At 37.6% G+C, this 25,716-nt stretch overlaps 1 protein-coding gene across 8 annotated transcripts in view; it reads left to right on the top strand.

Moving 5' to 3' along the window:
• The first annotated feature begins 1,272 nt into the window (after nt 1-1,272).
• stj (straightjacket) overlaps nt 1,273-25,716 on the top strand; it is a 105,830-nt gene continuing 81,386 nt past the window's right edge. For 7 of the 8 annotated variants that reach the window (XM_067788636.1, XM_067788640.1, XM_067788639.1 and 4 more), the window contains exons 1-5: nt 1,273-1,729; nt 1,806-1,887; nt 12,838-12,942; nt 13,032-13,299; nt 22,812-23,203. In XM_067788636.1, the coding sequence (XP_067644737.1) occupies nt 1,623-1,729; nt 1,806-1,887; nt 12,838-12,942; nt 13,032-13,299; nt 22,812-23,203 (954 nt within the window). In that variant the 5' untranslated portion in view covers nt 1,273-1,622. The remainder of the gene's footprint in view (nt 1,730-1,805; nt 1,888-12,837; nt 12,943-13,031; nt 13,300-22,811; nt 23,204-25,716) is intronic. The other variant, XM_067788637.1, reaches the window with a different exon arrangement.

The following is a 25,716-nucleotide window of genomic DNA, read 5'->3' as shown; positions in this document are numbered from 1 at the left end:
AAGTGATGAAAGTGAAGAAATCTAAAAATTTGGCCACTCAGTATTGCAAAAATGGCCGATCAAAGAAGATAAAGAGTAACGAAGCGAAGCTTCTGGCACGTTTCTTAAAGACCGGGAAAGCAAAAACAACAAAAGAGGCATTGCAAAGTATTAATTGTGAAGCCAGTGTGTGGACTGTCCGGCGTGCGCTTAAAGGAGTTGGTTGTTTCCTGCAAAAAATGCTCAAGAAGCCTAAGCTTTAATTAAAAAACAGATATGCTCGGATAGCGTTTGCAGCACGTCATAAGAATTGGACTATTAATGAGTGGAGACGCATTTATCTGACCATAGAAGCTTCGCTTCGCTACTCTTTATCTTCTTTGATCGGCCATTTTTGCAATACTGAGTGGCCAAATTTTTAAATTTCTTCACTTTCATCACTTGTGATTGGGAGAGTTTAGGTTGCTTTGCAACTTCCCGTGTAGACTTGACCAGTTGAAGCAGCTTTTCTATCCCCGCAGTCATTTTGTTGTTACGCGGTTTCAGTTTGTAAATAAAGGTTAATATTTCCACTTTTCACAGCGAACTAGAACAAACTGATCTTAGCTGGAATAGCAAATACCAAGTCAACCCCTTATCTTAGTAAAATACCGAATAACGGTATTTAACGCCGCTCCTACTTTATCCAAGTGCAAAAAATTTGAATGAGTGCAAAAGTGAACACTATACCTATCCTTACTTAAAGACGAATTGTGTTAAATGCATTTGTTGTTGTTTTTGTTTATTAATTAATTTTTGCTCCAAAAACAATGGCAATGCTAATAACCTGGTTGATTTCTGTCATATTATAACACTACGTTTTGTGTATGACATAACCTGCAAAATTGATTCTTAAGTGTTCACTTTTGCTCCATAGTGTATATGTATATCTGCATTTTCGATTCATTCATAACATCGAGCATAGGGAAGTTTGCAAAACACTATCAATGCGCATGTCTACGATATTGTTTATATTTGCTATGAGTTAATCATCATTTATACGAATGCAATGATAACGATTATAAGAACACCGGCAAAATATAAACATGACCTTATTTAGTAAACAAACACTTGTTACATGCGTCACACTCTGCCGGCCGCGTGACATACAAAAACATAAACAATTAATAAGCGCATGCGTTTATTTTGGTGCGGACATGCGTCGGAAACCCTTAAAAGAGTAAAACCCTATATATTAACGCCGTACAATATTTTACCTCTTGTAACACATTGACTTTAGGCGATGAACTCATCAGTGTTGACGTTATATGGACAAATTTGTGAAAATCGGTGTAGAGACATAAAGTTTTTCAACTGAAAATTTATTAGGAAATAAAAATGTTATGGATTTTATTGTTAAAAATTACACCGTTAAACAGTGCATATAACTGCTAAAATAAAACAAAATTGTTAGTAAATATAAAAAATTTATTTTAAAAACCTGAGTGTATAAAATATTGTAAAATATGTGAAGAAAAAAAAATTATGTGAAGGAATGCTTGGATGCATAAATTTTGTTTTTCTATGAAAAGTTAGTAATTTTATAGTTAGTTAAAATTGTTGCAAACAAATATAAATAAATTTTATAGAAATTTTATTTAAAAATGGGATGTGATTGGGTAACGCGGACGCATTATTTGTTAATATGTTTCTTTTTATTATATCCAAATGGTGCTAATTTTGTGCCAGGCGAAAAAATCAATTACAATCTGTGAGTTAATTTTTTACTGAAAATTTTGTAAAGTTTCTAATAAATTTTATATGCTTAAATGCATATACATATTTAGTGTACATTCATGGGCCGACAAATTAGGCATGGAGCTATATCATTTGGGTGATTTCATTACAAGGCGTAAGGAAGTTCAAGAGGTAAGCATCTGGAATTCCAACACAGCCATTACTATGTTAATTATCGATTTTTCCAAAAAGTATGTAACCTATGCAGAAAGTGGGTTAATTACATACATATGACACATTGGAAAAACAGTTAGGAATTTATATGGGCATTTATGCTCAGCGTGGCAGCTGGCGTAATGACCTTAATGACAACTTTTTTAAGATGCATTCGTTTATATATTACTTTTAAAGCTATTTTTTATATCAACATTTTAGGGATGTTGGAGTGTAGCATGATTCAATCACAAGAGGTTTGCTCGACAGACACATTTTTTGACAATTGCAGCCATTTTGCTCCCAAATCGAATTGACATCCGTTAACTGTGTTGTGTCTTTGCGAATTTTCGATAAAATATTAGTATTAGAAATAGGAAGCAATCAATTTACAAATACCCGATAAGTACCATAGCGGAATGATACAAGGTGGCAGCATGGTGACATACCTACAAACATAAATAAAAATTCGATGTACTTTGTTTTTGTAAATTCGATGGACAAATGTCAAAATCGTACGGCACCGGAAGTTGATGTTTCAAATCAAATAAAAAAAGTTTATAATCAGCTGTTCCATGCTGCCACCTTGTATCGTTGCGCCATGATAAGTACCTACTGAGCTGCATAGTGAATTTATTAACTATGCCTCGATCTATAGGTATGGCTGAACATTGAACATAGGTAATTTTATGATAATTGAGGACACCAAGAAATCGTGCACTTTCGTAAACCTGTGAATATACGAAACCTAAACCACTTCAAAATTTATCGTTCAACGTCAAAACCAGGACTATTAAATCGATTCACGTAAAAATGTCATTAGTAAATAATTGAGATGCCATAACGAAATGTACTCATTGGGCATGTTAACTTATTCAGTTAAAAGTCTAGAACAGGAATCTAATGCTAATACGCGTCCAAAAATATCGGGAGAGGGGACCTCGACAACAATAAGCCGAAGGCGAAAAAGAAAAATTGTATCTCTGCCCGGAGATATTAGCAGTTGAAGTTGGCAATTTTCATGTGGATGTTGTAATGTTTTTGTGCACTGAAAAAGATTTTGTGTACAAAGGGATTTTGCACGCATTTAATTTTGATCCCACCTCACTGGTCGACCGGCCAGGGTAATTTTTTATAAGCTCGGCTGAAGGCCGCCAACGCAACCCGGGATCATTTTTCGGTTTTTCGTCAATATCTTTTGAACGAGCTAACATTTTTATTTCCGCCTTCAAATTATTGTTATCGAGGTCATTACGCGCCTGTTGACACTTCTCTGGATATTTTTGGGCGCGTACGAAAAGTCGACCTTTTGTTCTATTAATTCCGTATGTTCGGAACATTCGTAATTATTTAAGAATTAGGGGATTCGGTTTATTTTTAGAATATTATGTATATACATATTTGATGTATTCGGACCTCGTGAGGTAGTATGAAATGAACGTATTCCGAATATTCTAAATTAACGGTTTATCCGGAACGCTTCTATGAATACGTAACGGAAAAGGGCTTTTCGAAATTTCAGAATAAAAAGGTGAATACTCCCTGTGTAGCAGGACCGCACAAAACCTTAACTCTTGTCAAAGTCAAGGTAGGAATATAAAGTTCTAAGACAATAAGCCATTTTCTTTTATTTTTGTTGTTCATTGCGGCTGCTGAGTAGAGTATCACCCCATGTAGGCTGCCTGTTCAAAATCGTCCTATCTCAAAATATTTTTCAAAAATTGCCCATTTCAGGATTTGTCACAAAAACGCCCCATATTTAATTACATCGAAAAACGTCTTATCTCGGAATGATTTTCATTGACTCCCTGCATTGAAATTATGCTCAGATAGGGAGTTTTTGAAACAAATTTTGAGAAAGTGTTTTTTTGAATAAAATTCTTACGTGCGCCATTCCTCAAACAAATTCTGAAAGAATGACCAAACCAACATAACTCTTTTTTATCAATTCACAATATATTATTGATGATTTTTGATAGCCTTGTAAGTTCACAAAATATTTAGTAGAAAATGAATTATTTCCCCCAAAACTTGTTGGCATTTACAAATTTATTATCACTACTAATATACTACTAAATGTACTTTTCTACTACAATTTTCGCTAGAAAGGAATTGAGTTATTCCCCGTTTTCCTTATATTAGTAAAGCAACCCGTCCAGATTTTTAAATTTGGGAGTGTCAAAGCTCTGTCATCAATGGAGAACAAACCTCTAGTAATTGAATCATGCGACTGTAGTTTTTCTTTAATTTACAGAAACATGAATGAGAAATCAAGGCATGCCACCTTGGCAGACGTTTTGCATATATTATTCAGAGACTAGGTATGGTTAAACTGGCTTGTCCGTAAGGACCTCACATAGACTGAATGAGTTCATAGTGTCACTAGAAGTTTGCTCAACGACCAAAATGAAAACCCATTTCAGAAACCAAAACTTATGTTGGTAGATAACTCCATCTTCTTGTCAAACACTAGAAGCTTTATAGCACTCATGCTACTTGTTGCTTCTAGATCTGATAACTGTGTCACTCCTAATAGCTTGGGTCTTAACCTGGCGAGCGAAGGGTACACGCTTGAACGTGCTCGATCGTTTCCTCCTCTAAACCGCACATTCTACATCTGCTTTCACTGAAAGAGGCTTAATTTAAAAGCATATGGCGCCAGATGGCAGTGTACAGACAGAATACCCATCATTAACCTACAGTTCCCTCTTTTCAATCTTCCATACTTTGCAACCCCGCGTTTGGTTCTACGCCTTTCCTGATTGGTAGATAACGTGCGGCTCTGGCTTTCTTTTAATCTCGCTCAATCTGATTGGAACGTCTTCGGTACATGCTTCCAGGGATGCGCCCTGTTTAGCTAGCTCATCCGCCTTTTTATTTCCATCTATACCCATATGCCTAGATACCCAATAAAGATGTTGTGCTATGACAGATTAAAGCCTTAATCGATGCTTGGCTGTCAATGTAAAAATTGACGCGGCTGCAGTTTAAGCTATTTTTCAGCAGTGTTTCTATTGCTTTAGTCACGGTCACTACTCCCGCCTCAAAAACACTACAGTGATATGACAGCTTGTAGAATATGTTTATTTCCGGATCTGCCTAGTATACCCCACAACCTACTCCTTCCATTAATTTGGAGCCATTTGTTTGTACGTGTACCACCTCGTCTGTCATTTGAGCGCCATTGCACCAACCCTACACCCATATCGTGGCTGTAAGTGATCCATCGAAGCGCAGGTAGGGAACAAGGTAGTCTGTCCGTCCCATATTTGAGGTTCCCAATATGGTACGCATTGATAACCTTCATACCCCTCCTAATTTTTTGAGGTACGTTCTAGAATGATTCATAGATATTTGGTACAAGGTTTCTCATGGCGGGTCACACCTCCTAGCTTAGGTCTAGACCAATTTGGAACCTTATACCTACTATTAAACAATACCATTATTCAGAGCTGCGTTCTTACCCGACTTTGGAACGTAACACCTATGACCTAAACTGGTTCCCAAATCATAATTTCGCGTTAAGCCTATGTTAGTTCGGTAACCGTGATCCTTGCGTGACACGTCAACCCTAGAGACCCCCTTATTAGGAGTCTTAATTTGGATAACATGCGGCTGGTAAATGAACATAAACGTACCAAATGGGAGGAGCATCTAAGGAACTGCAACCTCTCTGCGGGTGTTGGTAAATTGTGGTCAACCGTCAAATCCTTGTCTAATCGTACCAAACACAATGATAGAGTTTTTATTATTTATATAGTTTATCTGATTCGAAGAAATGCGAGAGCGGCTTTTACCGACAATTTATAATGCATTCTTTTGTACACAAAGCCAGACGTCGTGCTAACAGACGAGCCCATAAACATAAACACGACGTCCCACCCATTACCATCACCCCCAGAGGTTGAAGCAGCCATCCGCAAGGCCAGGCCTTCCAAGTCGATAGACCCCGACGGAATAGCCATGCCAATGCTTAAACACCTTGGCGATGAGGGAATAAAATACCTAACACATGTTTTAAAACTGTCACTGGCAAGGATAATCCCGCTACTAAAGCCTGTAAAACCTGCCAACGAAGGCGAGTCTTATCGACCGATATCACTCCTTTCGCCAGTAGCAAAGACATTGGAAACTGTTTTGCTTCCTCATTTTACGGCAAATCCTAGCCACGCACCAACATGGCTTCCGTAAAATGCACATCACCACCACCGCGCTCAATGCTATTACCACTCAGATAATTACGGGTTAAATCAGCAAAAACCCCATCATAGGACGGTGCTCGTGGCACTTGACCTGTCAAAAGCTTTTGACACAGTCAACCACGGCACGCTACTCCAAGACATAGAAGGCTTCCACCTTCCTGCTTGTCTAAAAAGATGGACCGCTAATTACCTGAGTGGCCGGCAGGCGTCGGTTGAATTTAGGAACGAAATTTCTAAACCTAGAAAAATTAAACAGGGGGTTCCACAGGGTGGTGTCCTATCCCCGCATCAGTTTAATTTTTACATGTCAAAACTCCCTTCCCCACCAGAAGAAGTCACAATCATGTCCTATGCTGACGACTGCACGATTATGGCTAGAGGACCTGGCCTTTCAGTTGATGAATTAGTTTCTAAAATAAACAGCTATCTCCCCGATTTTTCCGGTTTCTTCACCTCGCGCAACTTGGGATTATCACCGACAAAATCCACGGCCACTCTGTTTACGACGTGGAAGGAATAGATGTCGCAAAGATTGCACGTTCGCGTCGATGGTGTCACACTATCGACTCTCAGTCATCCAAAGATATTAGGGATAACCTTCGATAATACTCTAACCTTTAAGGCTCATGCCACCGAGATTGTTTCTAAAGTACAAAGTCGCAACAAAATCCTCAGTCGCTTGCCGGCAGCACATGGGGAAAAGATAGAGAAACGTCGCTAACCACGTACAAAGCAATTTTCCGGCCGCTCATGAGCTACGCGTCACCAGTCTGGTCGCCTGGTCTTAAAAATACACACCGGAAAAGGCTACAGGCCTGCCAAAATGCTGCAATCAGAACTGCCACCGGATGTCTCCTTATAACTCCCGAACACCATGTATATAGTGAGGCTGAAGAGCTTAATATTAAAGAGCACAATGAAATGCTTAACAAACAGTTCTTGCTTAATTGTCACAAACCAGGACATCCTAACAAACAACTGCTTGATTCAGTACCGCCTCCACGGGGATTAAGGGAACATCTCCTAATGCACTATGACGAGATCCGGCACCTGCCAACACTGCAGTTTGATCCAGGCAAGCATAAGCAGGCCCTTAGCCAAATTCACACAGAATCGGTAAACGCCTTTGTCAGAACGCGCCCGGTGAACCCCGTTATTAATATGCAATATCCCACCCTTGCAGAAGAAGAAAGCACACTACCAAGGGAAACACGAGTCGCCCTGGCCAACTTTGTTCTGGATACTGTAACAGATTAAACTCTTACTTGTCCAGAATCAACCCCGACATACGTATTGTATGTCCTACATGTGATGTGTCCCCATATGAAACCAACTATCTTTTCAATTGTACTGTGGAACCTACACCTCTAAAACCCATCTCCCTATGGTCCGCCCCTGTTGAAACAGCCACTTTCCTTGGACTCCCGTTAGAAGATTTTGATGACAATTTGTGAGTGGTCGTGCCCATTGAATGGGGCGAAGCACTGTTTAATACAACAACAACAACGCACCTCTAAAAATAACCGAAAAACACTCCCAACCTCTAGGCAACCTTTAGTAGAACGCTTTCAACCTCATGGAGGAATGGCCATGTGAAAGCGACCTATATTCACGCTACAAAATACCATTTCTTAGGGCGCCGCACAGTGATTAAGGTTAACAAGCGGAAAAAACTAAGCATCTACGGTAATTTTTTTTTAAATATTTGTACACAACGAAGAAACTAAGAAATTGTCGAACTCCCGACTGATACGTAATACCCGAACATCGACTTACACGTTGTTCTGGCGTTGGCGTTTCTTTAAAATAACGCACCTCATACAGAAAAGAGAAAGCAACAACAACTTCTTTAGTTAGAATACAAAGATATTTCCATAATGATAAAAAAAAATGGAAATGAAAGGGCATACGTAAACGAAGTTTTACATTTCGTACAGCTACACTTTTCAGCTCCTGAACCACCGCCGCTCTTCAATTAGTAATACTCAAACGTTCTCCGGAGCCAACTGAAAGAAACGTTGAGCTACAAGGAGTGGCCGGTATAGAAAGAAAAAGCATTGTCTGCGCAATGTTAATATCAGAGACACATTACCCAAAACCCGCTGTTTTGCCCTGGACGGACATTAGATTTGCGTATCATGGCAGAAGCATTGCATCGTTGGAAGCAAGATATTGCAGGGAGTAGCTAAGCGAATCATATGTCACAGTGGTATACCTGGAAAATGTGCTGCCGATAAACTGGACAATAAAGCTACTAAATACGTCGACCGGTTTAAGCCACCTGAATGAATTTCTGTCGAAGCTGTAGGAACGAAGATTTTATCGAAATTATATGGAATGTCTGAACAGCCTAAGTGTGCTCTTCTGCTATGTTGGGCGGCAGCCACCGCAGCCACCGCAGCCATAGTTATCGATATTATTACATTCAGGGCCATTGGCTACTACTTTCCACCATTGAATTTCATTCGGAACTAGTAACGCTGTTTTTATCTCTCTATGTCGTGGAGTTCACTTACCTCGCAAATATTCATGCAATTTTGCTCGTGAGAGTTTGGTATCTTATAAGGTTTCGCAGCCTGCTCCACGGCGAGGAATCGTCATCGTCCGAACTTTTCTATTCTGTGTAGGTATATTTTGAAGAACCCGAGTCTTGAAAATATTTGGGTGACGTTGAAGCTTATCGCTGTCCACCTACCTCGTTGTTCGTCTTCCCACCACCTCCACTTTTCCTGTCTGCTTTTTTGGCGAATAAATTTTATACGATCTTCATCCGTTTGCTTCTTTGCTTCCCAAAGCCTTTTTCTTCCAAGCGGCAATAGGGTAATCAGAACTGTTTCATTGAGCACGGTTGGTTGTTATTGTTGTAGCAGTGCTTCGCCCCATCCAATAGGCGTGACCGATCACAAATTGTCATCAATATCTTCTAACAGAAGTCCAAGGAACTTGTCTGCTTTTTTGGCGAATAAATTTTATACGATCTTCATCCGTTTGCTTCTTTGCTTCCCAAAGCCTTTTTCTTCCAAGCGGCAATAGGGTAATCAGAACTGTTTCATTGAGCACGGTTGGTTGTTATTGTTGTAGCAGTGCTTCGCCCCATCCAATAGGCGTGACCGATCACAAATTGCCATCAATATCTTCTAACAGAAGTCCAAGGAAACTTGCCATATTGAGAGGGGTGTTAAAGGCGTTGTTTCCACATTGCAATTGAAGAGATGGTTGCTGTCATGCGGGACACATTGCAAGCAGAACATACATTTTGTATGTCGGCGTTGATTCTGGAGAGGTAAGAGTTACGCGTTTTCCTAGGGAGAGTGCGCTCCTCTTCTGAGAGTTCTGTGCATTTTACTTTAAGAACTGGATTCGCCGGGAAAATTCAGTATAGACGTCTGACGCCCGTTTGCGGATATCACTGAGGATCTGTTTGAGCTTTTTTGCTTCATACGGCTGGGTTCTCAGGTGCCGTATTTCCTCGTAATGCTTACGGAGATGACCTCCTAAGCCCATGGGAGGTGTGGGCTCATCAACCAGATGTCTGTTGGGATGCCCGGATTTCTGGGTATTCAAAAGAAACTGTTTGTTCAACTTTTCATGTAGGTGGTGTTCTGGGGACATAGGAAGACAGCCCGTAGCGGTTCTGAGGGCAGTGTTTTGACAGGCCTGTATTTTTTCCAGTGAGTACCCCTTAGGCTTGGCGACCATATCGGGGACGCGTAACACGGCTGGTCAGGACGAATAGTGGAGGCTTCTTTCGAAGCTACTGTTCGCAGTTTATGCATATTTAGGAGCTACTCCTGAAGGGTGTGCAAAGCCCATTATCGTAGCAATACCTGATTATATGCATGTCTCCCTATACAATGCTGAATACGCCTAAGTAAGACTCCTTAATACCAGAAATGGCTTCTACAGGTATGTAGTTTCAGGTTAGAAGTATCAATTATGTTATTTTCTCCTAAGTGGCGTTGTGATCTGCGTATCCGAATGGGAATGGGTTATCGGGTATTTCAAGATGTAGAATTTTATCTCAGTTGACTTTCCAATGATCAGCACTAACGGCGACGCCCACACATGCTTGTTAAGAAGCCGTCAAAGTTCGCCAGACATCTCTATCGTAAGCGCTGGTTTTGTTAACTGCGTTAACTGGCAGCCGATGGTCACATTGGCAGCCAACCTCCTACCTAAGAATACAAAACATATACAGACAATCACTGCTGCCATCTCAATCACGACTGATGTTCGATAAGGAGACCGTGCTTTGCACAAGGTTAATGAATCCGTGTCGGTTCGTTTTATTCCAGCTGGAAGGATTACGGGAATCCGGTACGACAACACGGCCTTGGCATCCCCAAACAAGAGGCATAAATCATCGTATCAGACAGTTGTGGACAAACGAAAGCGGGCGAAATGGGAAGAACATTTAAAGAATTGTAACCTCCCTGCCGGTGTATACAAGCTATGGTCAACCGCAACGTCGCTATCAAACGTGACTAAGCACAACGATAAAATATCCATTGCCTTAGGCGATAACGTGCCATCGGTTGCGAAAAATAGCGAGAGTGGTACCGCTACTGGAATACCAGCGTTAGTGGGAGAATCATATCGTCCGATATCTCTCCTATCGCCAGTAGCCAAGACACTCGGAGCCATTCTGCTCCCACGGAACTTTACTGCAAAATTTGTAAGGGTCCCCGCCCTTCCTCTTACTGTCAAAAGGTGGACTGAAAATTATTTGTCCGGTCGTCAGGCATCAATGAAATTCAAGAACGTTACATTTAAACCCCAAAAATTAAACAAGGGATGCCACAGGGTGGTGTCCTTCCCCGATTTTGTTTAACTTATATATGTCTTCCCAACCAGACCAACCTACTTCGATGACTGCACGACAATCGCTCCAGGTCCCGGCCAACCCATTAATGAGCTATGTAATAAAATAGTCGACTACTTCCCTAAACTCTTCAGTTCCTCCGCATAGCGAAACCTGACATTGTCACCGACCAAATCGTCGGCAACTTTATTAACAGCATACACAAAATAATTTTCGACCATACTGGACATCCGTAGCTGGCATTTCGCTACAGACTCTCTTATATGCGAAAATACTGCGTGTGACATTCGATCAGGATCCGCAATTGTACCTTTAATCTAGAGCCGTAATAAAATCCTCAAATCTCTTGCCGGCAGCACTTTGGATAAGGAGATGCGCTTTACCACTTACAAAGCAATTGGCCGGCCGCTTACATGCTACCCATCCCTAACATGGTCACCTGGGCATCCCAACAGGCATCTGATTAAAGAGACCCCACCTCCCAGGGACTTCGGAAGTGTTCCCCGCGAGAAATTTGAGTAAACGCGGCACCTGAGAACTCAACCGTATGTAGAAAAAAGCACAAAAGGTCCTCAGAGATATCCATCAAAATGCGTCGGACCTCTATAAAATAAATAAATGTAAGGCGCGATAACCTCCGAAGAGATCTAAGGCCGAGCTTCTCTTCCAATTTGCGTCGTGCTCCTCTTGATTTTCTATACAAATTGGCCGGACGGGACCTACATGTTTTATGCCGACTCCGAACGGCATCTGCAAGGCAGATGAGTTTTCACTGAGAGCTTTTCATGGTAGAAATACACCCGGAGCGCTTGCCAAACACTGCCGAGGGGCGACCCCGCTTAGAAAAATTTTCTTCTAATTGAAAAACGTTATTTCTAAAATTTAGATGTTGCTTTGCCCGGGGTGTGAACCCAGGGCATAAGGTGTGGCAGGCGGAGCACGCTACCATCACACCACGGTGGCCGCCGACGTCGGACCTCTATGCCAAGTCAAAAGTGAAATACCCGCAATTCGCATTAGACGAAAGCAACCTTCCCAGGAAGACGCACGTCACGCTAGCTCAACTTCGATCTGGATAGTGTAACAGGTTAAAATATTACCGATCCAGAATCAACCCCGACACACATAATATGTGTCCTGCATGAAACTTACCATATTTTCAACTGCAATGTGGAACCAACGCCTCTAATCCCTTATATCTGGTCCACCTCTGTTGAAACCGCAAGTTTTCTTGGACTTTCATTAGAGGATATTGATGACAATTTGTGAGTGGTCTCACCTATTTGATGGGGAGAAGCACTGCTACAACAAACACAATAGGAATTCAAGGGGTAGATAAGAACAATACAAAGCTTTATAGCTTTAAAACTTCCGCAACCCAATTGTCAACCTCACCTACGCGAGGGGAATTCTGTTACAAATATGAATGTATCATACACAGGGGGTAGGGGCGGGATGGCCTAGAAGGTTTAATGTGCTCATATTAATCGTTCCCGAGATGATATGGCTAGTACCTTTATGATCCTTTGTTACTGGAAAGTACCGGATCTGTATCCGGCAAAGGACCACCAAAATCGATAACACTACCCAAAACCTTCGAGCAGTATCTTTAGCGCTAATACAACAAAAACAACAACAACAATACGATGCTCTTGTCAACTGCCCACATCTCTCTAAGGAATACTTAAAGATAAGTTCGACAGCGTATGATAGAATATTTGACGTAATCTAAAGGGAACAATTGTAACAACGCGACTAATGAAATAGGATTCTACGGTCAGCATATATTGTCTATGTCATTTATAACTTTAATTTCTGCATAATAAAATAATGATGGGAGTTATAAGAAATGAAAGGTTTTAATTCATTGCTTTACACTTTTTTGTTTTGAAATTTTGTATATAGAGCTTTAAAGAAGCGCAAGTCGTTTCACGATCTGGGGCCAAAATTGTTGAGAACATGGCGCATGATATAAAAATGATGATGGATTTAAAAATAAGTGCAGTGCGGGTAAGAAAAAATATTTTAAAATAAAAATATTTACAAAAAAATATTAAAAAACAAAAAAATTGAATACAATAATTTTCCTATATTTTAAGCGTATTATGGACACGGCGGAGAATACTGCGCTCTCACATCAAAACGAAAAGGAAGACCAACTGTTTTCCTATTTTAATTCCAAAGATATGAGAGAGCCAAACGATCCAATACCAACACCAGCACCACGCGAGCTGGATGATATGGGCGAGCCACATATTTTTGTACCGCCCAAAGAGATTGTTCTAACACCGAAAGCTGAATTTTTTAATACGCCAGTCAATCTGAGCGTCAGTTCAGTGCATGTGCCCTTAAATGTATTCGATAGAGGTTTGATTTTCATTTGACTTTATTCGTTGTATATTTCATTAGTGCATCCTCATTTCTAGCAGTAAATATGTAATCATAAGTTCATACATTAATTAACATGTAGGAAACTTTTTTGAATACAAAGCTTGCTCTAATACAGTTTGCATTGTGTTTAGAAAAGTAAATTTGGAATATAAAATTTCAATTTCGTCAGGAATTCTTATGCAGACACATTCGTGCGCCCGCTGTACCTTAACGCCTAATATGTATTTATGTACGGTTACTCACAAAAGTAAGTACACACTTGGTTTATGCCGAAAAAAACTCAAATGCAGTGGCTCACAACTTAATTGATAATTTTCATCTAAAATATCGCAAATTCCCTAACAGAAACCACATTCAAAAACATTTCAAAGGTTATTCAAAGGTAAGGAGAATTAATCAAAATTTCAAAAGTGACCACCAAATTTTTAAAATTTTTTTTTTCAGAATTTCTAGAAAATTTTTGAGTATGCAGTTTTGTAGCCCGATGAATTTTAGTATAATAATGTGTAAGTTAGAAATAGCTAAAAAATTTTCCTGAATTTTCAGACTTTTTTTCGGCGAAGGTGTTGAGCAATTTGTATGTGGGATATTGCTCAACACCCTCGCCGAAAAAATTCTGAAAATTCAGGAAACATTTTGAGCTTTCTAACTTAAGCATTATTGTACTAAAATTCATTGTGCTACAAAACTGCATACTCAAAAATTTTCTAGAAATTCTGAAAAAAAAAAATTTTGAAATTTTTGATGGTCATTTTTGAAATTTTGAATAATTCTCCTTACCTTTGAATAACCTTTGACATTTTTTTGAATGTGGTTTCTGCTAGGGAATTTGCGATATTTTTGATGAAAATTATCAATTAAGCTGTGAGCCACTGCATTTGAGTTTTTTTCAGCATAAACCAAGTGTGTACTTACTTTTTTGAGTAACTGTACATATGTATGCTTGTAATGATTTTATATGCACCGATGTGACTGCGTAAACGATTCTGGCCAAAGTAAAAATTGTTCCAAGCCTCATTATATCGACAAGAAGCTAGGTGTTTAATAATTTGACTCAATTTTTACATACATGAATATATCCATACATACGTATTTTTACAAAAATTGGATAAGGCCGTTCAATAAAGACCTCACATGGACTGAATGTGTCCAGTTTGTTAGCAGAATTTGTTTGACGACCAAACGGAAAAACTTCAGTTAGGTACCAGAACTTATGTTATATAATAACTCCGACCTCTTGGGAAAATACTAGAAGTTTTCTAGTTAATTGCTGCTACGAGGTTTGGCAAATCTGCTATAGGTTGAGCCTTGACCTAGTAAGCACATGCAGCTTGCACTTCCTACATCAGCTGATACTGACGAGGCCTATCTAGTAAGCGTGTTAAGCCAGAAGGCAGTATCCAGTTAGTTTGCCCATCCTGAGCCTTAAGTCTACCCTTTTCAGAGATATGAGAAAATTTGTGAGTATAAAGTCGTTGGATTTGCACGTGATCTGAGACATTTTGCAGCTCAACGATTCTGTGCACGTCTTTCCAGCTTAAGGAATCATATGCAACTCCTGTCTCCTTTTAATTTCTCCCAAACGCATTGGGTCGTCAGCCCTCGCTCCACCTTGTGCTACACTCTGCTTTGCCAACTCATCGATCTTTTCGTTACTTTCTAACCCTTTATGACCTGGAGCCCAGCATAGATGTATGTCTACGCTTTTTCTGCTTGAGGAATCATATGAAACTCCTGCGTTCATTTCATTCCTCCCAAAAGCATAAGGACGTCTACCGTCGATTCATCTTTTGCTACACCCTCCTTTGCAAACTCATCGAACATTTCGTTTCACCCTTTATGACCGGTAACCAAGTATAGATGTACGCTCCGGCTAAGCGAACGCTTTCCAATGAATCTTTGCGTTCCAGGACACTCCTTTATATATTGACGCGATTGTAGCTTAAGCACGATTCGTCCAGGATTTCTGCCACTTTCTGGAATGCTGCAATTTCCGCTTGTAAGACACTGCAGTGATCTGATAGCCTGTAAGATCTACTTATTTCTGGATCGACACAGTCAACAGCAGACCCGACCCCTTCCGTTAATATGGAACCCTCGGTATAGGCGTGCATAGTGTGTTCCTCCATTTCCGCACCCTTGTGTCAACTCCCCAGCTCTATTGTGGCCCAAGATGTACTTCGAATCTCAGGTACAGGACCATGTAGTTCGTTCGCCCTATATTTACTAAAGCTATACTCGTATGGCTTGCACCCGCCCCCAGGGATTTAGCTTTGTTGCTGTTGGGATGTGCAGAATAGCATGCAATGCTGCTGTCGGTATAGTTTTCGGGGCTCTCGTTATGCTAATCATTGATAATCTCCATACCCCTAAAAGTATTTTTTGATATGTACCTTTTTCTGTGGCTTCCCACTAAACTAGGACCATATAGTAAATAGTTTGGCGATAAGCCCGCCGTGCTTTCTATCAACCTCTTGCAAGCATACAGTGCCACGGAGGTTTCTGTCGCTCGCTCTTCCACACGGAGTTTCCACGGAAGCTCACTATCCAATTTACTTCCAAGATATTTTGTGCTCTAATGTGCACGCTTAGGCTCAGTCCAATTAGAGACCTTATACTGATTAGTAAATACAACATCATCAGTTTTTTCCGCGTTGGCGATTAACCCGAAGCGCCTGATCCATCATAGATCTGATTGCTGTTAGTGATCTGCGGCTTATTGCGACTGAAACGTCATCTGCATACGCCGTGAGTTTACGTGGTTCTTTCTAACCGCCTAAGCAATTGGTTGATGACCAGCGTCCAGCCCATTGGAGATAATTCTTCAAAGTGCGGAGTTCTCCTTTGTACAGAGACTCGATTGCGACGTGATCATTCTGCAGCTTAACATGAAGCCCATCCAATGTTTTAAGGGCAGATGTACTTCTATCGAGTTGAGACTGTCAATGATTGCTAGTTTCGATACATTGTTGAAAGCCCCGGTAATGTTCAGAAAAACAACGTTTCAGGTGCTCCAGTGCTTTCTCTATATTCGTGACCACCCTATGCAATGCAGGATCGGTTAACTCGTCTTTGCTGTAAACATTTTGTGCTGAAGAGAATAATGATTCCTTCATATTTGATTTGAAATACACATCTAATTATCTCTCTAGGGCTTTGAGTAAATAAGATGTCAAACTAATAGGCCTGGTTCTTAACCGCTTTTGGTGTGAAGACTACTCGAGCCATTTTTGAAGATTGCAGCACGTGGCTCAGTTTTATGCAACCCTCAAAGATTGTTCTAAACCATTCTACAATCGTTCTACCTGCCATCTGCAACATATTAGGGATAATCCCATCTGGACTTCGGCAAACGTTTTTATCGCCCATTCAATTTTGGTATTTGTCAACAATCCTGGTACTGGTCGCTCCATATTTGGAGTGAAGACGTTGTTACACAATTCTTTCACATCATCTCCAGGAAGTGTGTGCTAAGTAGCACCTTAAGGAGTCTTCCATTTCCCGTCGTCCTCTTTTATCAGTCCCCGAACTGTATCTATCCTAGACAGGACTTTTCTCAGTTTTGAGATTTTGCTGGAGAATCTACGGCCACACAGAAACTTTTCCATGAAACCCTTTTCGACCTGTTGATTTCACATTTATAGATCCTTAACAAGTCTCTATTTTTCAAGATAACAAAGAACTAAATTTAATAAGGATAAATAATAATAAATAATAAGCCTTGTGATCGCATGTAAAAATTTGTCTATTGAAATATAGAGTAAACGTAACGCATTTCATACTAATTCCGCATTGGCAACACGTACTTAGAAAGTCTGTCTATGTATCGGCTGACGGTTCCCGAGCAGGGCTGGGTGGTAATGAGGAATTAAATGATAGTCAATTTCCCATTACAAGTACTTGGGGAATGTAGTCAATTCCTTTCTTCTACAGCAAAGGAATTTATTAGAATTTCACACAGAATTGACAATAAAATCCGAAGCACAAAGCAAAACCATGATCCAAGTAACAGATCTCGCATTAAAGACAGCAACAAAAAGTAAAACTTCCGTTGTGACGTCACGCTTTTGAAATATGATTCAAATGAAGTGAAATGTAATAAAAGGGAAAGAAACAACAACAAACAAAGAAAATTGTTTGAATTGAACTTTTATTGAATAACTAAATTCAAATTATTAATTTATGAGAAAGCTTAAATAAAAACTACACAAAACTTCATTTTAAGACATTAGCCATGGATTTTAGAAACCCCTCCGAAAAATTGTCAGTGGTTAGTGTTCTTTCCTCCACATTTTTAAGGCGCAATAAAATCTTTGCTGCCAGCGCTTGGGGGAATGATAAAGAAGCATAGTTCTTAAGGTAACTGGCCAGTTGCCCGAGTTAAATGAAACTCAACGGAGAAGTTTGCAGGCCTGTTAGAATACTGCGCTCATACCTGCGCAGGAATGTCTCCTTATGACTCCTTAACGTCATTGACATAGTGGCGCTAAAAGTGCTCACTGCCAAAGAGTGTACTAAATTGCAAAAAACTAAGACATCCCAGAAAATAACACACAATGATTTAAGAAATTCTACATTCATGTGAAAGAAAAGCCATGAGGAGCCTAATCCACACAGTGTCCTTCGTTATTCACCCAATGTGAGCTCCATAATTCAAACAGCTTCAAAATATATTTGATATCGTGACAAATATCGTGACGATATCTGATATCAAGATAGAACGCCTTAAATGTCGTGTATTTTCGTTTGGTTGTTGTTATAGCAGTGCTTTGCCCCATCCAATGGGTGCGATTACTCAGAAATTGCACGGAATCTTGGTGTTTCAACAATTTTGTACCAAAAAAAGTTAAAGGCGTAGGTTCCACATTGAAACTGAAAAGGTGGATGGTGTCGTACAAGACATATATTATGTATATAGGGGTTGATTCTGGATAGATACGAATTTTACTTATACGGTAATCAGGTGGAAGTTGTGACAGAGTGATTCCCTGGGGATTTGGCTTTCTTCCACTGCACTCAAAAAAAAAAGTGTCACTATCATTTTAATACACGATGTGCAAAAATGAAACTATAAACGGTATCATATTCGTTAATGCAACGATAAATATTATAAAAAGTATAATTAAAAGTATCAATTTTGTATCTTGACTATTGATTTGCCCATGGAAAATATTTGTTTCGCCCTTAAAATGTATCAAAATGATAACTGTATAAATTTCCTAGTTTCATTATGATAACATTAAATACTAGATTGATTATAAAACGCATTACATTTGTATGTAGTCTATTAACTTGACAAATACAAGTATCAAACTAATATTTCGAAAATGTCAATAACATAAGATCATTGATGACGAAAAAAAGATAAGCAAAAATTGCACATTGATGCCCAGATGGCATCGCCTTAATGATAACTTTTTTTTGAGTGTGGGAGCTTCGGATATTGGACTCTGAGAACGGGGTTCGCCTGGCATTTATCGGCTACGACATTTTCGACGCTTTTTTGGTTCACGTGGTGAATGTGGTCGCTGAAGAATTGGCCGATGATAATGCCACGAAAGACTAGGAAGATAGTTGTTAATTTTACAGCAAAGTGCATAGATGAAAGGGCAGGACCTGTTGCAAGTATTGTGTAATCATTGGCGTAGAAAACAATGGTTAAGTGTTTCGGGCGGGATATGCAGCTTCGATATGTAAAAATTACACAATAGTGGGGAATGGAACACGCCCTGCGGCATCCCTTAATTATTTCTTCTTGGTTTTGATGTTAGATTCCTGAAGTGGACCGAATACTATGCATCACCACAAACGATTAAAAGTCCCTTGGCTTAGAATTTGATTGAAAATAATAAACAATCGCAAGGAAAAAATTTACTTTTACGAAATTAAAATTTTTGTTCGTTAAGAAAAATCGCCAATGATAATTCAAAGAAAAATAATAATTGAAGAAACCTAAAAACTTCAAAAGCGTTACGTCATTTGACAGTAACTTTTTTCCTAAATTAAATTACAAATACACGGTTGTGGCATTACCGGATCTTTAGTCATTCGTTCATGGTTCTGGCCTACAAGGTTAAACTGTCAAAAAACAAAGATGAACAATTGAGAATAAAATGAACTAAAATTGGTGTTAAAAAGTGTTAATATTGTTTAGAGATTCTTCTACGTAAACATGGATACACTTTTTTTTAACAAATATTTAGTAAACTCGATCTCCTTGGTCCAATATTGTCAACATCTATGTCTCCTCGCCTCTTTGTTCTAAACCTAGCTTGCATAGAACACTAATTCAGAGAAAGCAGCATATAGTCTACTGTTTTTCGCACTGTAAAAAGCTACTTTTTTGATGGATTTCCCCCAGCAGTTAGCATATCATGAAAATCTGAAGGTTAATAAATTCACAGTTTTCCGAGATATTTACCGTGCAGATTGGAAGTACCAAACAAAATTTTTGTAGTATAATGTATCCAAATAGCAACCCGCCTTTGACAAAGGAAGAAAGAGGACGGACGACATATCTTAGCTGGGAAAATCGAAAGGATAATGGTTTGATATTCCTGCCTTCAGTTACCACTCACAAGAAAAATCTGGAAAAATTATGAAAAGTGTGACCCGAGCCACATTATACACCAATTAACTTGTAGTTTTTCAATTACATTCACAATTCCTCTGAGGAATGGAATAAGAAACTCAAAAGTACTTTTGCAATCAATTGTAATGTAATTGAAACAAATTTCAATGGTAGTGTAATGGTTATGCATTTACCCAGCTCTGTTTCGTAGATAGTAGTGGATATAAAATATACAACAAAGATAGTATGCACATTAAAACACTTACCTCCAATTTACGGGATTTGGACATCTGCTGTAAAAAAGGCAAAGAGCTTTTGACGTTAAGTCTGAAAATACACAAAACCAAAAAAATTGCGTAAGGATTACTTAATTAGGTAATATCACTTAAACAAGTAATATTTATAGAAGCAAATACCGATAAAGAAGCCAGGAAAAAATCTTCCATAAAATATTTTACCTATGCGTTAACTTTCAATGCTTTCATTCATTTCTAAGTTATAATGCATTTTTGTAAAAGTGGGACGATTTAATACTAGAAAAAAATTTTTAAACTTTTTTTTGGTGTACGCCTTAACCAAACGTACCCCATAACAGTATATGCAGCCCTTAAAATTTGATCCTAAATTTTAAACTATCGGTTTATATCATTTTTCAAACTTTTTAAATTTGTATAAGTTTAAATTTTTAACTTAACTGTACAATAGGTATAAAATCTCAAAACTGTTGTAAATCAAAGCTAAAAAGGCTAAGATATTTAAATATAGACACTTGCAGCCATTCCTGGTTCTAGAAAAAAGGGAAATTATCATAACCGTGTGGAACCTTCTTATGTCTGTATGTATGTATTCATGCGTACTGTAAATCATTATCAGCTGACATTTTTTATACAAAAATTTTCGTAGTGTAAACTACACTTTTTCCAACTATATTTCGGAAAAGAGCAAATTTATTTCAGAAAATCACAAATATATTTCAGGCATGCCAATTGTACTTTGGACATCTAAAGCTTTATTTCAGAAATCATCAAGTGTTTCTCAGAAAAAGTCAACATTATTTCAGATTTTCCAAATTTATTCCAGAAAACCTCAAATATATTTCATAAAACCATTAATTTATTTCAGAAAGTTTTAGATATTTCACAATAGTCCATCAAAGCTAACATTTTATTTTTAATAAAAAGTTAATTGAGCTAAAATGATGAGACAAGCAGCGAAATAAATAAAATTAGACAAGTAAGGAAGGCTAAATTCGGGTGTAACCGAAAATTACATACTCAGCTGAGAGCTTTGGAGACAAATTTTGGAGTTGAATGTTGCCATAATTTACTTATATACTGTAAAGATATTAAATTTTTTGTTAAAATTTGACTTAAAAAATTTTTCTTTTTAAGAAGTGAGCGTGGCGTGTTCGTAATCCGATTTTGCTAATTTTTGTTTAGAACACATACAGTAATAGGAGTAACGTTCCTGCAAAAATTTCATCATGATGTCTTCAACGACTGCCAAATTACAGCTTGAAAATCTTTTAAATTACATTTATTCAAAAGTGGGCGGTGCCACGCCCAGTGTACAAAATTTTACTAATTTTCTATTTTGCGTCATAAGGTGGGTTGACCTACCAAGTTTCATCGCTTTATCCGTAATGAGTTATCGTACTTTCTCGGTTTTCGAAATTTTCGATATCGAAAAAGTGGGCGTGGTTATAGTCCGATTTCGTTCATTTTAAATAGCGATCTAAAAAGAGTGCCCAAAAACTTAGATAGCAACTTTCATTAAGATACCTAAATGAATTTCTTTTTTCACCCAGATCATTTTGATATATAGAAGCCTATATCTATCTCGATTAGTTTATGCCGTTACGGGGCACCGTTATGCGAACAAAATTAATATACTCTGTGAGCTCTGCTCAGCTGAGTATAAAATAGTTGGTATAACTGACATGGCACGTCATCCCGAAGCATCTAAAAGACACAAAGGGACACTCCAGCTCTTGCAATTATGTTTTTTATTTGTTGAATAACCCGTTTCACATATTTAACAAACGTCTTTACTCCTGGTCAATTTATATTGTAAAGTGCCATATTCGTTTTTACGAATGATTTTATTTTTACCGTGAATTTTCAGTTGGAGTTAGTTGTTTGTCTGTTATAACCGACTTCCTACGACTCAGCATTTGACTATTTCTAAAATACTTTTTCCATTTTCTGAAATACATTTGCGGTTTTCTGAAATGCATTTGAGGGTTTCTGGAATACGTTTGGTAAAAATTAAATATGGTCGGATTTTTCTGAAATACATTTGATCTTTTCTGAAATGACAGTTGATTTTTTCTGAAATAAATTTGAATTTTGCTGATATTCATTTGATCTTTGCTGAAATACAATTGATTTTTTGAAATGCAGGTGGAAAAGGTGTACTCTAGAGTTCACTGTCATCTACATCCCGCACTCATTTACGTAAACCATTTTTATTTTATAGTAAAACCTATACATATACCACACAGAAGCTTAATGAAATAATATATTTTTACTGTGCCTGCTTTTTAAAATGTTTTTTTTTTTTGCTTTTTATAAATTGAAATAGTATTCTTTTTGATTGTCAATTGCTACATTGGCATTGTTATTCAATAAAGCAATAATGAAATACATAATGAAATGTTTTTGTTTTCTTCGGAAGACCAAAGACTTTTAATTTGACTAATTATCTCATTAACTCTCTGTGTGAAATCGGCATAAAATTGAGAACTAATAAGATTCTAAATTTTTCTTTCCATAAAAATATCGAAATATGAAACACAAAATTCGTCAAACAATTCGTTAAACAAACATTCACATCAAACAAATTTGGACAAATTTATAATTTTAAACAAATCCCATTCACTGTACACGTTTATTTGATGGGGCTATATTAATTATAGCCAAAGACGTCATCAAAGACATACAATGGTCAGAGAATTTAGATCAAATATTTCGTGATAATTATAAAAACGATCCAACATTGTCGTGGCAATTTTATGGCAGCTCGACCGGTTTCATGCGCCAATTTCCGGCGGCCAAGTGGAAAGCCAAACCAGTCGATTTGTATGATTGCCGTCTACGTTCATGGTATATGGAAGCAGCGACAAGTCCCAAAGACATCATCATACTATTGGACAGTTCTGGCTCTATGAAGGGACAGAGGCTAGATATCGCAAAGAAGGTTGTTAATACAATACTCGATACGTTGGGTACCAATGACTTTGTGAACATCTTCACCTTTGGAAAAACAGTAGAGCCGGCCGTCAAATGTTTCGAGGATACACTTGTTCAAGTATATACGGTTTTTATTATCTATATTAAATTAACTTTAATGATCTTGAATATGTTTTTTTATTTACTTAATAACACTCTTTTTCAATGTTATTTTGGTTTTATTGGTCTATAGAAAATTTATTTAATAACTTTTTTTGAAAAACTATATTTTTTTACATTTTAAGGAATTAAATTGGTGAAAAATAATACTTAGATTGAAATAACTCGCTTTTAGTTAGCTACAAAAAGCCAAAGAAATAACCACCGTTCATTACTTTTTGGTTGTCATGCCATTCTCGGCAATCGCCATCCAAAGAGGTTAGCTCTTTTTATATAATATTACACATTAGCTCCTTTGGCATATTTATATATATTCCTGCTGCAGAGCACCTACCTAATTGAATCTAACACAACAATCTGAGAACTTAATCTACAATAAATCGGCAACAGATTACGCGTCTACTTATATTCCATCCCTGGGAACTGGATTATTTTTTTTTTATTTTAAATTTTATACGTTTTTCTTTTATTTTGTGCTTCAGATGTGAGATTAGACTCTAGAGCAGGGACGGAAAATAATAATTATTTTTTTTCGGAGTCGAAAAAGTCCTGGTCAAAAAATTGTCCTAGGTGAGAATGTTTGAGTTTCCAGGTATCCCTATAGCAATATCAAGTCGAATCAAGCATCCTTTTTGTTTTTCGAACTTTTTCCATAAAAGTCCACATATAAAAGTAAAATCTGTATTTTTATTTTTTGAGTCCGATAGAACTAGTTACACTCGGACTTTTAAAACTAAAAGTCCGGAAATAAAAGTTAAATCAAGACTTTCATTTTTTAAGGCCGAAATAAAAGTCCCGCTTGATAACAAAGAAACGGCTGATCCGAATTAAAAAAAAATGTTTATTTCGGATAAGCCGTTTCTTTATTATCAAGCGGGACTTTTATTTCGGCCTTAAAAAAAGTCTTGATTTAACTTTTATTTCGGGACTTTTAGTTTTAAAAGTCCGAGTTTAAATAGTTCTATCGGACTCAAAAAATAAAAATCCGAAAATAATTTTTATATTCATCCAAATATATTTAAAGTCCAAAATGAATAGTTTTGCAAGGATTTATATTATAAAAGGAATAGCAGTTTCAGCCCCTGCTCTAGAGGTAGAAATTTTTCTATGAAAAAAAATCCCCATCTCTAAAACTTGTTCATAATTACCGATAATCGAGGGGGAAATGTATATGGGAAATATACATTTTTTTATTAACGATTTGAAAATAAGTACGAAAATTAAGATAGTTCAGTTTATATAAACTCGGTTTAAATTTTAGCCTAAAAATGATCCATAAGTCTATGAGCTTCAAGGTTTTGCTCAAAAAATCTGTTTTTATAAATAAAAAAAAAATAAATTTTAAGTTCAATTGAGAAATCAATCCCAAAATTTCCCAATAATTTAAAAACAAAACCAAAAATGTTTAGCTTGCTGTAGAAAATCTAAAAACAGAAACAAATTGCCGTTTCATTTAAATTTGTTGTCATCATAAGTCGCAACTAATAGACTCACACTATTTCATTTGCCGTCCGTGGTATTTTTGTGGCAGCTGCGAAAAGTTTTAAAAACTCTTGGCTGTTCGGAAACTAGTTTAAACAATTATTTTTATTTTTATTAAGGAGACACGAAACAAAAACTGCTCGCAATTTAAGTTATTTGCAAAGCTCGAAACACACTTTGAAAACACTTTTGAAAATGTGCCCAATGAATACTGCTAATGGGTTAAATTTTCTGAAGTATATCAAAATTTTCGATTGAGTAGAAAATTTTCAGGCGCGCTCAACAAAACATAGTAGCAATGTTTCTATAGTGTTACAATGTTACTAAGCAACAAAAATAGCAATACTTAGAAACGATTTGCAAACCTGCAGCGGGCATTCATATGGCTGAGTGAATAGAGGCATCCGACTTTACATCAGTATGAAGTATAAATGTTGGAGATTTCGAGTTCAAATTTTTCTCCAATATCAATAACAATAAAAAATTCCATCATCGAAAAATCCTGATACACTTCAAAAAATTTAACCCATGAACAGCATTCATTGAGCATATTTTAAAAAGTGTTCTGCTAAACTTCAGAAAACTGAAGCCTCATACCATAATACGGCAACCAACTCACTGCGTGTTCGATATCAAATTGAAATACCCAGCCGAAAGGTGCACCGGAACACTATTCTCAGTTTAATAAAAGGGCACAATTACAATACAGTTTTTCTTCAAAACAAATTGTGAAACAGCTAACTTTTTTTAAAAAACTTCCAAAAAACTTAAAAGAATAAGGCTGTAGCTGTCCCCTTGAACAGGCCTCGACCAGTGTTGTCGTTTCGAGATATTTATATAGCTTTTGTACCTAATTTTAAATATTTTCTGTTTTGATGCTCTTTGGATAAAAAACGGCTTGCTTTGATATATTTTTTTGTGTTACTAAATTATTATAATTTCATTTAAACATTTGACCAACGTACATTAATATATAACGTTAGCTTAACT

This window comes from Eurosta solidaginis, chromosome 5 (assembly GCF_040869045.1).
Source record: "Eurosta solidaginis isolate ZX-2024a chromosome 5, ASM4086904v1, whole genome shotgun sequence".
Lineage (NCBI taxonomy): Eukaryota > Metazoa > Arthropoda > Insecta > Diptera > Tephritidae > Eurosta > Eurosta solidaginis.
Note: the sequence above shows the minus strand (reverse complement) of the source record. Positions and strands in the feature narration are given on the sequence as shown.